The 13,484-nt window shown below is 38.7% G+C and overlaps 1 protein-coding gene across 1 annotated transcript; it reads left to right on the top strand.

Annotated features, from left to right (window-relative positions):
• Positions 1–4,642: 4,642 nt before the first annotated feature.
• STRADB (STE20 related adaptor beta) lies at positions 4,643–10,442 on the top strand (the record flags this gene model as incomplete). Its single annotated transcript, XM_082001735.1, has 11 exons — positions 4,643–4,654; positions 5,047–5,127; positions 5,528–5,627; positions 6,237–6,358; positions 6,836–6,944; positions 7,443–7,566; positions 8,094–8,265; positions 8,669–8,773; positions 9,000–9,229; positions 9,791–9,833; positions 10,290–10,442. The coding sequence occupies 11 exons, from the start codon at positions 4,643–4,645 to the stop codon at positions 10,440–10,442; spliced, it is 1,251 nt and encodes a 416-aa protein (XP_081857861.1).
• Between the last annotated feature and the right edge of the window lie 3,042 nt (positions 10,443–13,484).

Raw genomic sequence — 13,484 nt, 5'->3', positions numbered from 1 at the left:
AAACAAAATTTCAACAACAAAGAAGATTCTAACTTGATTAAGAGAGAAGGCAACACTCATTTTCCAAAAGGAAGCCAACTGAATGAGTCAATTATTCTGAGATGCCAAATTTTACTGCTATGTAAAAATGCAATTAAAAAAAAAAATTATATCTAGTCATTAACACAGTACTTTTCTCATTACTAAAACTGGAATGGTGTGAAGCCAGCTAGTAACAATAAACATATTTTGCATTTCAAGGTTAATGAAACAGTTCTATTCTTACAGCAAACATGACCGTGCTGAATTGCTGCCAAAACATTCTTGGGACTAGTGCTCAGAGGCCAAATCCTTCAACGCTATATAGTATGAGATGAAGGATAAAGGACTACATACGCAAAAACAAATCTATGTGAACATACACTTTGTTTACCACAATTAACACTTACTGTGTGCCTAACACCTGTTATTTACAGCCATGACTAGCTCTACAGAAATCTACTTAGTGCTTGTGTTTCTCCCATGTAAAGAAAAAAAAATAATTAAGAGTACACCAACACAATCCTAATAACAAGTGTAACAACCATAAGCAAACCTGCAACAGACCTTCAACCATAAATAGCAAGGCATAAGAAAGGAACTGTAAGAAAACAAAACAAAAATAAAACCTCCCATACATCTCCTGGGTTGTTTTTAATTTGGGTTGTAGATAAGTGCTCAGAGGGGAAGCTGGAGAACACCTCTTAGATGATGATGAATATCAAGGGGGTCATGAAGCTGGCCACAACGCTTCTCTCATCCTTTTTATCAAGAGTTCTGCCAAGCCAGACTCACTTTTTCTCCTTGTCAGTCATTTGTAATAATCAGTATTCTCCATAAATGGCAAAAACATATATACATGTATACATGCTTTATGTGTATATATACATGTACACTGGTTGAATACCACCGTTTGATAGTAAGATTTTTTTAAGTCCTACAAGCTTGGAGGTTGTCTATATCACCCTTAACACACAGTGTAAAAATAGTATATGCTTAAGTCGAACTTCATCTGAAACTAAGAATGCTACCTACATTAAATACCCATATCAGGTTTTATTAATTTGTAATTCTTTTCCATAAATGCACAATCATAACTTTACTATGTGTGTACGTTATTTCTTGTAGGTAATTTTTTTCTTCTGAAAGAAAAAACTGCAAGAAATAACGTACACACGTAGCAATGTTATGATCACAGAGGAACCAATCTATTTTTTATTCAAAAAAAAAAGAACTGTCATGAATCCCATATATGTCGGTTAGAGAGTACAACAATGTGATATATGCTCTTGAGGCAAGTGCTGTGCTAGTATTTCATTACACAAGTTGTTAGAGGCTTCTTTTAAAATTGAAGCTTGTTCTCTATAAAGTATACTTGAAGTGAACTTAAGTAACATTTAAGTTAACTGAAATCACTAACGCTTTCAGTTGATACATAGCAGAATGTAACATGATTAAAAAGTTGACAAAAGCCAAAATCTCCTTGCCCTCAAATCCATACGTAAGCAGGACAACAACTAAGATATCATCAAGCTTTGCCTTCTAAGAGCAGTCTAAGGCAGGAAGGAACTCTTGAGCACGCTGAAGGTGACACCAGCCACCAAGCCTGCAGTGACAGCCACCATTCGCAGCCAGAGTCTAGCCTTTGACTGCCATCTAAGTACGTATATTGAACGGATAAAGCTTAATACAGCATCTATCTACATTACCACCGTGACAAGAGTTCTGCCAGCCGCAGCACAAGAAAGGAACAGCATTTCTTTATCTGCCTCCCCTCCCCGGAGGGCACGCCACGCGGAACAAGCCGAGCTTCCCCGGCGGGACACTGCCTCACGCCCAGAACCGTGCTCCTCCGCCAACCAACCGCATGGAAGCCGTCGCATGGTCCCCGCGGTATCTCAGCGGCCTGCGCCAGGCACAGCGGGTGCCCCAGGACAACCTGGGCGGTGCCGCAGCTCAGCGGGGAACGGCCCCGAGGGAGCGCGGAGGGAGGACGCAGCCCTGAAGGGGTTAACGCGAGTGGGCAGAGAAGGGGGAGCTCGCTAAATTGCCTCTGAGGTGACAGAGCCGCCCCGAATCAGCGTCCAGCACCTCTTACCCGCCCCGCGCTTCCTTCGGCGCTGCTCCTCCCCGCCGCCGCCCGAGGCCGACAGCCCCCGCATGTAATAACGCGGCGACTGAAGAAGGACCCCAATGGCTTCCGCCCGCCTCCCTCCCCAGAACTACAGCCCCCGGCTCGCCGCGCGGCGCGGCCGCCCGCCCGCCGGCGCAAGCGACAAGCCCCACAATGCGCCGGGCCGCGTGGTGCGGGCGGCCCCCGCCACCTCCCGCGGCTCCGCAGGGGCTGGCAGCGGGGCGGGGTTCTGGGCTGGCGGTTTGGCTCGGCGGTCGCGCCGGCCCCTAACCCTGACCTCAGGCGGCGGCGGGTAGGAGCGGGCGCTGCCTGCCTACAGGGCTTCCCGGCCGCGCCGGGGCTCCGGGCCGGCCGCACTCTCAGCCCCGCTGCGAGGGAAGCCGGGCGGGCCGGGGAGGGGGGCGCGGCTGTGGGGAGCGGCGCCGGGGCCGCCGCGCTGGCAGGGGCGCAACCCTGTCCCGGCTGTCGCGGGAGGGCGGAGGGAGGCGGGGGCGCCGTTAAACCGCCGCCTGGCGCGCGAGGAGGTGGGGGTGCCGCGGGGAAGGTAGGGTACGCGTTTAACGGAGCGAGTGAGGAGCTTCTCCTGGGAGAGCCTGCGGGGCGTCGCTTTCTCACGTTCCGCTAGTTTTGTCACGGACGAATCACTTAACTCGAGATACGCGACCTAGAGCTGCCTCCATCACTCCAAACGCTGCAGCTCAGCGTCAGCAGAACCAGAGTAACGTGCGCTCCGGAGCCTCCGCACTCCCCCCGCTCACAGGCACGTTTTTCTGTATTTCTTTCTCCCCTGCGTTGCTCGCTGCTTCTGAAGCTTTGGCCAAGCTGGGATGAATGTGTCGGTTCAGCCATGCAATACTGTCATGATCCACAGTACAAAAAAATAAAGCCTGCAATACAGAAAGAAACGTGGAAAGAAGCAAAACGTTTATGTAGGGACATGATCCAAAACCATACTGAAAATGGAAACAATGTTAAACGACATACAAAACACAAAAATAAAAATCTTACAATTTTTATGTTATTTGAACAAATGTGGATCATGGATGTTTCTGTTGCCTGGCTATATCCCTTTGAACAAATTCTACGATGACTTGACATTAGTGCATCACACTAAGACTTTATTCTTCAGCTTAGCTTTTGTGGTTTCTGAATAAATTACTTTGTGTAATGGAATGAGGCATCTTCTTTCCAGGTAGGAGAAGGATGCTGTAGCCATTACAGTGATGGCCATTATCTTCAAGCACCTGCATTTTTTTTTTTCCCTACTTTGCCACAGACTTCCTCAGTGAAGTTGGGTAAGTCAAGCCATGATCCTCTGGAGGTGCCCAATACCTACTAAGGATCTCCTTTTGTCTATGTTTTTCATCTTTAATAAGGAATTACAGTATTTTTTTACTTCAAGGAGATTTCCAGGGTAAAAATACTAAGCATTAGGAGTGGCTTGGGTATTTGGCAGTGTATGGGGCAGTGAGTGCTTGTTAGCTTTTCAAGAGTGTTGCCTTGATTAAATAGCATACATAATTTAAATGCAGGATATAATCAAACTTAACTCCTTGATAAACAAAATGATCAGTTTCTGATATAGTCCTTCTCCATTTTAAAGTTAACTTTCAAGCAATAATTACATATTAACATGGAGCTACCTTCTATAGCTGACTTTATGTCAGCTACCAAGTTGAATTCATCATGGTAGAAGACTTGCTTGTAGATAAAGTAAATTAGCTAGTCCCACTCTACACTTAGGAAGCTTTGATATGCTTATTAGATGTAATCATCTCTCTCTCCTCACTGCCTAAGCTGTCAAGGCATCAGACATAAAGTAAGTCTGCTGGAGGACTTTCAGAATGGCTATTCCCATCTGTGAGGTAGTTTGAATGCTGATTCTGTAGCCTAAGTAAAGTGAAAATTATCTGAATTGGTTCCCCTCCTGTTTTTTTTTTTAATTAAAATCCCTTACAATAGTATTTCTGCTCTCACTTGTGAAATGTTAAGTGCAATTGCTTCTGGCTTGCTTTTCTTGTGAGCTAGTTCAGCTACACAAGGCGGAGCCGAGATCTGACTAGCGCAGCTGTGCTCCTTTAAAACAACAGACAATTATTTGTTTTCCTACAAACTGCCAGGGACTCAGGAATCCATTCTTTCTTACTTTCTGCACTTATGCAGTTAACTTGCAATTAAATTGTCTGTTCAGAAGTGGTAATAGATCTTTAAATGCATTAATCAAAAAGGTAAACTTGAGTTAGAATGTATATTGCATATCCTCAGCATGGAGTTTGAAATCCATATGCTGCTTAAAGGCTCAATAGAAGCAGGCTTTCCCAGAGCTGTAGTTTTGGGCTATTTTTGTGTGTTAACTGAGAGGAAATCCTCACAATTGTGATTAGAGAGACTTACATTTATCACAGGTTTATGTATGATCTTACATTGCTACTTTAATTTTTCTAGGATAAATGGGTGTGTGTGACTCTTCCCCTGATCTAAAGCGGTTCCATGTCTTGTTTGGTAAGTCAGTATTTAAAAATCATAGAATCTTTGTGTTGGAAGGGTCCTTTTAAGGTCACCTAGTTCAACCCTAAAATCTTTGGCAGTTGTACCTTGTCATACCTTAATGTGGAAAAGTTCTGGTGAAATCTTTTGCTTGAGAGGAGTTCCACAGTGCTGAGATGTTTAAACTTTGTTATCAACTTTCAGTGAAGGAGACTGTTTAGTATCTCTTCTCTCTAGGTCTGCCACGTATGAGCTCTATGGTGTTTCTTAACCTCTTGCTTGACTGACTTGTAGCAGAAAACCTTCTGAAAACTCCTGCTTATAGCAGCTACTTTTGATGTTTTCCCATGGCCTCATTTAATACATTGCACCAACTCCACTAACATTCACTTGTTCCTGTTCTCAAGGACTGTTCCTGTATTCTACGTACACCAGTTGAGTCGATCAGACCAGAAGAGCTGTCTCAGAGCAGTGTCCATGAATGCCTGGTAAGAAGAAAATAGAAACAGTAACTGTCAATGTTAAATATGAAGCTGGTACATAGTAAAAATAACGTCAATAGCGGGTGCTTCTTAAAATGTTAACAGCAAAAATAACCAGAGTACTTCAGGGCTTCCACTCTGGACGAAGACTATAGGTGACTAAGTGTTACTCTTAATCTTGTACCAAGATTTGTCTTTTAAAAACAAAACAAATGCGCATACACACACACAAAAACCAGTAGCTCTCAAAACTAAGGCTCAGTGTAATGGTAAAAGCACCAGCCTGAATGTTCTGACTTGAGTACTTCACCTTAGCATTCTAATTAATATTTCTGCATTAACTTTAAACATGTAAATGTTTAAAAATTACATAGTCATTTTGAAAACTGTTTTTCCTCGCTGTTAGGCTGATTCTGATCTAGCCTGGATTCCCCCATCCACAGGAAGGAATGAAATGGTATTTTGCTCTTCTAATGTCTCTCACTATGAACTCCAGCTGGAAATAGGTAATATAGTGTACCTTAAAAAATTTCTTGTTCCTGCTCTCAACAGGTTATTGCTAACTGCAGTGAATATTAAGTTTTGAAAGTGTATTATCAGCTGACTAGAACTATTCTTGTGTCTCCTTAGTTGAGAAAAGTACAGAACATTGCTCATCTTTCAGTAATCACTTATGTTAAGATAGAAGACAAATCAACAATTACCTGAATTTTTCTTTTGATGTTTGTGGACAATAAACACATCATTAAGTAATACCATGTCTTGTCACTTGACTACCCGAGTTGATTGTTCTAAGGATGGCTGCCCTGAATCCTGCTGTGCATACGTATGTTTATGTGAATATGCATGCTAGAAGTTTTATTCATTTAGATGTATAACTGATACTGAAAAATGTTTAAACACATTTACTTGTTCTAAAAATAACAGAGACATGCTTTAACTAATTTGCTGGATATGATTTGCTGCAACTACTTAAGTTCTTGGCATTCTTAAAGAAAGGGTCATGCTGCTATCAATTGCAATTTTAGAACTGTAAAATTATCTCTAAATGTGAAGGAAATTATGTGGTGGATTATTGTATTTTTGAATGTTAAGGCAGCCACTTCTGATTTCAGGGAGGAGGTTCAACAACTTAACTTCAGTCTACCTTGCACGCCATACGCCAACAGGCATGCAAGTTGCTGTAAGGATCACAGACCTAGAAAATTGCTCTGAAGAGCATTTGAAAGCCTTACAGGTAAAGCAACAGCATTTCTGCACAAGTCTGATGAATATAGTAATGAATACATATCAGGTTACTAAACAGAGGTAGCATTTGTGTTCATACTGGGTCATTGCAATCAAGTTTTTCCTCCAAAGGAGTAGAATATAAACACAACGCACATGTAAATTTGAGAGTTGCTTTCTGAAGAAAACAGCTGACAAGTGTTTTAGAAATTACTTTAGAAATTGTAAAACTTTTTCTTTGAAACATATTCTGTACTCTCTATTTTAACAGCAAAACTTTGGACTATCAGCAAACTAGATTTACTTTAGACAAATGTAATTATAGGCAAGTTATTTACATTTTTGTTGCAGGCTATGCACATCACCTGCAACTCTATATAAATACACACAGGGAACGGTTCTTTCTACTGATTACTGACATAGTTAATGCTCTTAGTAAGACTGTTGTCTTGTGGTTAACACATCCAACTTTCATTTAATTCCATAGAATGAGGTGGTTTTATCCCACTTTTTCCAGCATCCCAACATAATGACACTTTGGACAGTGTTTACAGCTGGTAGTTGGCTTTGGGTCATCTCCCCATTCATGGCTTATGGTAAGAACTGTTAACTGCAATTCTGGAATAGGAAAAAGGGATGATACAATTTGGACCACATGGTCCATGAGAGGTTTTTCTTTAAGCATCTCCTGTCTTGTAGAATAAACAAACTTTCCCGAACCACTTGTTTAAAGAAGACTTATGTAGTGAAGACTGGTATTTGAACTGCATTGAACTTAGTCCTAACACCTACCATGTGAGGAATGGTAATTGAGAGGTGTATTTGATTTTATACAACTTTGAATTTTGCCAACAGAAAACATGTCTAGATTGAATACAGGTTTGGCATAGACTTTCAGTTAACAGAAGCATGCCTTGAGTGTGATCTTTTCTTGATGCATGCACCCGTTGCATCCATATAACTGTTCTTGATGTACCATAGTCAATATAAAGATGAGAATGCTGCTCTTGATGAATGTATACAATGGAGCAAACATAGGTAAGTAATTGAACAAGACTTGTTAGGCTTAGCTAGTTGTTTTTTTTCACTTCCAGGTTCAGCTAGACACCTGCTGAAGACCTACTTTCCTGAAGGAATGAGTGAAGCTTTGATAGGGAACATTCTGTTTGGTGCAATCAGAGGATTAAATTACATGCACCAGAATGGCTACATTCACAGGTAGGAGAATGTCAATAGGTAAGAATAGGATTACAGCATCCTGTTTATTAAGAATGTAGTTTCCTTCAAAACTAATTTTCAGCTTAAATGTTGTCTCCTTCCTTTTTCTAGATATACCTTCTTATGTCAGACAGTGCAAAAGCATTTTTTTTCAGTAATACAGCAGAACCAAGTTTGTAGAAGCTTAACAAGAACGGTAGTCAGACATTATTTAAAGCCAGTTGTTACATGGATTATACAGCTATCTGGCTTTGTCTCTGAAGCACAGTTGTAGAAAGGGCTTCCTTACTTCACACTCTTTGCAGGGAAGGAGGGCCCTTCTCCAATTTCTGGCAGTTTTTTCTTGCTGATCATATCTTCTCTCTCTTGGGACTGTATTAAAAAGACAACTCATACTGAGTGAAAATAATATGCTAAATAGAATGGCATGCTAAGATCTCCCTAAGTTAATTAAATATGTAAGCCTTTCTACTCTAGTAGTGCTTTGAATAATTCTTTTAACTAAAATTTACCACTTTATGTTACAGGAATATTAAAGCTAGCCACATTCTGATTTCAGGGGATGGGCTGGTTTCTCTCTCTGGCTTAAACAACCTCTACAGTTTAGTTGACAATGGACAAAAGTCAAAGGTGGTATATGATTTCCCTCAATTTAGTACATCTGTGCTTCCTTGGCTGAGTCCTGAACTACTGAGACAGGTTAGTATAAATTACACCACATTTTTCCTATTCAAAGTTACTGGAAGTACTTAAGTCTGCTTGTAGAAGTGCAATGGTAGCTGATGAACTGCAACTTTTTAAAAGACACAGATGTACTGAATGTGTAATTCTCCTGAAGAGAACCAGTTTTAAACCTGTTGATAAGGTGGTGCTTTACTAAGTTTCTTTACCTCACCTTCTGGGAAACTACTGCAGATCCCAAAACTTGTTTTCAGTACAACCATCAGATTTCTGAACAAAGCCTGAGGTTTCACAGTTTAATTGCCTCAATCCCACGTAGGTTACAGGGTATTAGAATCTTGTCTTCAAACAGACACTTGTATTTTTTGTCAGCATTGCTCAATGGCCTCAGTGATGCAGTAGAGTTTTCTATCTCTCACAGGATTTGTCTGGGTATAACATGAAGTCTGACATTTACAGTGTGGGAATTACAGCATGTGAATTAGCTAATGGTCATGTTCCATTTCAAGATATGCCTCGCACTCAGGTATGATGCTAAACTCTTACTTCTATTTCAAAACACCCTGAGCTTTTTTTGTTTTACTCAGAGAAATCAATTCTATTACTGCTGAAATGGTGGCTGGTTTTTGTTATTTCAAATATGCATGCTTCTTTCTAGATCAAATAATCCTTCCATTGCTGGAGCTTCACAGCTTAGCCTAAATAGGTCTGGATAGCTGTTGGACCCTTACACTGCGATTCTTTTCTAACAGATGCTGCTGCAAAAGCTGAAAGGTCCCACATATTGTCCTTGGGATATAAATACCTTTCCCCGTGGGGAATCCAGGATGAAGAATTCCCGATCAGGTGTCGATTCTGGAATTGGTGAGAGCATGACACGCACAATGACCAGTGAAAGACTACAAATTCCCTTTTCCAAAACATTTTCACCTGCTTTCCACAACTTGGTTGAACTTTGCTTGCAACAGGACCCTGAGAAAAGGTAACCTTCTGGTGAAAACTAATTTTCTGTCACTTCAATGTAAGACTATGTATAGCCCACAATTTAGGATTCAGTAATTAGTTGAATACCATTAGACCAGAGTACTATGCAAAACACTACACGTACCTTTGGTTTTGTAATTTAAGAATTGTTTTGTCTGATAAAGGAACCATGCTTTTAAAGTTGTTTGTCCCTTGAATTTCTTGTAATATGAACATATTTTGTAACAAGTAAAATTCATCTTTAAACATGTACTTTGTCCAAGAAAAAAACAGAAATCTGAATTATATGGTTTCAGTACTATGTCTCTTCTGAATGACACATTAAACTTCTTGTTAAACAGAAAAGTGAAAAAGCCTTTAAGAATAGATTTCTTTAGTGGTGCCTTCACTACAAATTGAGGCATAGAATGTAGGAATCCTGTGCTGCTTTTCTCATGCCTCACATTTGTCCTGTGGATGAAAAACCACAGGGCTTAAACTGATTTGTCAGTCTGGCCCATTTTCCAAAAGCAGTATTTTACTTTCCAAAATATAATATATTGTTCATTTTATGATCCAGGCCATCAGCAAGCAGTTTGCTTTCGCATACGTTCTTCAAACAGGTGAGTTTACTACATTTTGTTAAATGACACAGCTATAACCTAATAAGCCACAAAATATTAGAGTTGGATTACAAAACAATTAAGTTAGCTGGAGTCAGAAACATCCTGTAACAGCATATCTGCTTCAGAGTACTTTTTTTTTTAATGGTATTGATAGAGTGTGAGAAGCATAAGAGTAATCCATTTCTCCTTTGATAAAGTTGGTTTAAATTAACTATAGTCAGCCTAACTAATAAGAATAATGGTTAATATTCTTAATTTAAAACAGAACTGCATAGCTGATGTAATTAGTCTTGACAGACTAATTCAACTTACTCTAGAGTGAGGAAAGCTAAACACATTGTGTTATTTTCAATATTGTAACATGGCTCTGATTTCACACGCTCTTAATGAAGTCAGATGCAAGGTTATGTAGACTTCTATGTGCAGCCCTGTTTTAACTTTTCTTCTTTCTAGATAAAAGAACAAACACAGAATTCACTACTGTCTCTATTACCACCTCCTATTCAAAATAACGGATCGGAGTTCTTGGCACTGCCTTCAACAGCAGTTGGGACTGAACTTGGACATATTACTGCAAATGAAGATGATACAGCTTGGGAATTCTAAATAAATACCAAACAATCATACCTCTCCTGTGCTTCAAAGAAGGAAAATGTGATTTGTATTTGCTGCTTTAGTTTGTACGGTTAGAATACAATTAGACAAGGTATACTTGAAAATGCCATCGAAGTGGCTGTATTTCATTAACTACTTCCTCTGCTGGCGTCATGAAGTGCAGCATGCCTCACTTTCTGCCCATAAGGGAAACTGTATATAGAGAAGGGCTGAATGCTTATCTCCGTCTTTCAAAATATTTCTTAACAAGAGAGTTCCTGCTGTAATCTTACTCTATACTGTATTTTCAGCTCATATTGCTGCAGTCCATGTGCCTTTCTGAATTTAGGCTTGAGTTTTGTCTGTTACTTTAAACAATCTATTTGTCTTTTCATTACTACCCCAATTATTTTAGTAAAGAGAAATCCTCCCCTTCCAAGTCTAAATTTGAAACTGCACAAATTAGTTGCTTATGTAAATAAACATTTCTCTTTTCACACAAAAAGGCATTTTTCTCACTTGACATGCTGTCATACTTGCCAAAAGTTGGCTATGCATCATTTTTCATGCAGTTTTAATACTGCGTGTTTCCCAAAGAAGTTAAGCTACTTGAAAATGTGACCCATGCTCTTGCATTTTTCTACATTCTTAGTACAAAATTGTGCTTTTGCATCTCCATTTATTGTGTCATTTTAGAAATTAATCTGAGGGCCTCTTACTATGCAAAGTTTAAGTCTCAAGTTATAACAGGTATGGGTTAGTTTTGAAGACTCATACTAAACAATCTAAAGTTACTGTACATATTTTTATTTATACTGTATTCCTGTTCACCACCAGAACTTACCAGAACCTAATACTGTTTTCTTAAAAGAACAGGCAACATGCATTATGTTTCACTGCCAGCAGCAGTGCCAAACAAGCTTCTTCTGCAAGCCACAGTTGAATTCCCATGGATGGATCCAGCCATATTAAAGAACCTATTAAACCCTCTAGTATCCTAGTGAATTTATCTGTTCTAAGTCAGATGAAAAGTGCCTTTCTTCTCCCTACAATTCAGTTCTCATCTCTCATACTGTACCAGGCAACACAAGATGAACAAAGCAGCTTCTTTTAAAAAAGCTGCATATTCTCATTGTGTTTTAGCAAAAGTTGTGTCCCAAAGCAACTAGTACTTTACTGATATAAGTTCTCACCATAGTAAAAATGTATAAATAGATTCCGACTTGGTATCTTTTACATTTTCAACATAAACAACATTCCACACTAAGTCTTCAAGTCTTCCATAGCTGAGCTGATCTGCAACCAACCTTGAGAATACCACTTTGCCAGCAGCTTCACTACAGAGCTTTGAAGACCAAATGACCAACACACAAGCCTGACACAGACATAAAATTCTAAATGACCACATTAAAGTATTAACAAAAAAGTTGATTGTACTCATTATGCTGTGAAGAGAGCTCTGTATTTCGAAATTTAATACATGAAACTTAAGATTAAAAACCTTTCAATAAACTTACCCTATCTGTCTCCAGTTATTTCTGTAATTCTTGTACTTCTATTTTCACCATAGTGCAGTCATACTAACAGCTTGTTACTGCAGGAAAGAAGTTTTATATTTATGTCAGTCATTAGGTAAGAAAATAGTTGTCTAAACTAGAAAATTACTCTGATTATAAAAATACTTATAACAATTATGCACTCTGAGAGAAGATACTATTTTCATGTAAACCCCATGTTCTTAATTCTTAAGCACTACAAATATTTACTGTTTTCAAATCAAATACATTATATAGCATCTACAAGTAAATTCTGACTAACAGTATATGGAAAAAACAAGTCAAATAAGTTGTACATAATTTAATTACAGACATCTGAATAAACAATACTCTTTTAAACGAATGCATAAAATTTCAGGCAGTTTCAAAAACTGCTATTATTTGCAAGCTTCTCTTGAAACAAGGGTTGTGCACTCTCTCTATAGAAATTAACTTGGATACTAATAACAAAGTTAGTATAAATGAACTTAAACAACCATGTGTTCCAGTGGAGTTAATTTGCTGATGTCTCTTTCTGTGGAAAAAATTAAAATTACTTACATCTAAATACCAGTCCTGCTTCTGTACTGACATAAATTTTAAGACAAAAATTAAGACAAAAAATGAAATAACAGTTTTGGAAGTTAAAAAGCTCACAAGTTTTTACTGTTACAACTACTGCTTTTCAACAACCAGAATATTTTCAAACAAAAGCAATTAAGCAGCACTGTGACTTATAGTAATTCTTAAAATAATCAGAAATACTTGAAACTAGTCCCTGGATTATGTTTGCTGCAGTTTTGCTCATTAACTGTGATGCTTTCTATTAAGGAATAATGCAAAATAAGAAATATCAGTTCACCAAAAAAAACCCCGTATCATCATATTGTTAAGTAGTTAAGTTCAACTACTTGTCACTGAAAAGAAGTTCTTGGAAACAACTGTGTTCTACTAAAAATCTGAAGTTTTTGCATACAGTTCATGTTTTCAAAATCTGAGATTCATGACCTGTATTGTTAAGATTCAAGTTGCAGAGACCTTCTATTCCAAGCTGATATAGTTCTAAGCACAATAATTTTTCTTTTCTTTTTGGAACACTTGTTTACTCACTTTTACTCATGACAATGATGTAAAACTTTACCAGCATATAAACTAGAATTTAACTTTGACTTGAATTTTCAAGTTCTTACATTTAGGCTCTATGTGAGGTATTTTCCAAGGGGCTTATAAAACTTTTATACATTTGCAAAATCTCATGGCCACTGAAACAGAAATTCATAGCTTGATTACTTTTGCAATATTTGTGAAAACAATACAAGATTCTTTCTTTGTGCTAGCATTTAATGCTACAGAAAATAATGAAGCATCTGTCAACAATAGAAAACTTATGTTAATTAACATTATCCTGAATATACGCTCAATGCTGGTGAGTTTCTTACTGTCTTGGTCTGATACCACAGCAGTGTGTGAATGACTGAATGGAACAACACAGGAAAAAGTGTGATTTACTCAGAAACAA

The sequence above is a fragment of the Phaethon aethereus genome (genome assembly GCF_964289735.1).
Source record: "Phaethon aethereus genome assembly, chromosome: 6".
NCBI classification, from domain to species: domain Eukaryota; kingdom Metazoa; phylum Chordata; class Aves; order Phaethontiformes; family Phaethontidae; genus Phaethon; species Phaethon aethereus.
This window is presented reverse-complemented; position numbering and strand designations above follow the sequence as displayed.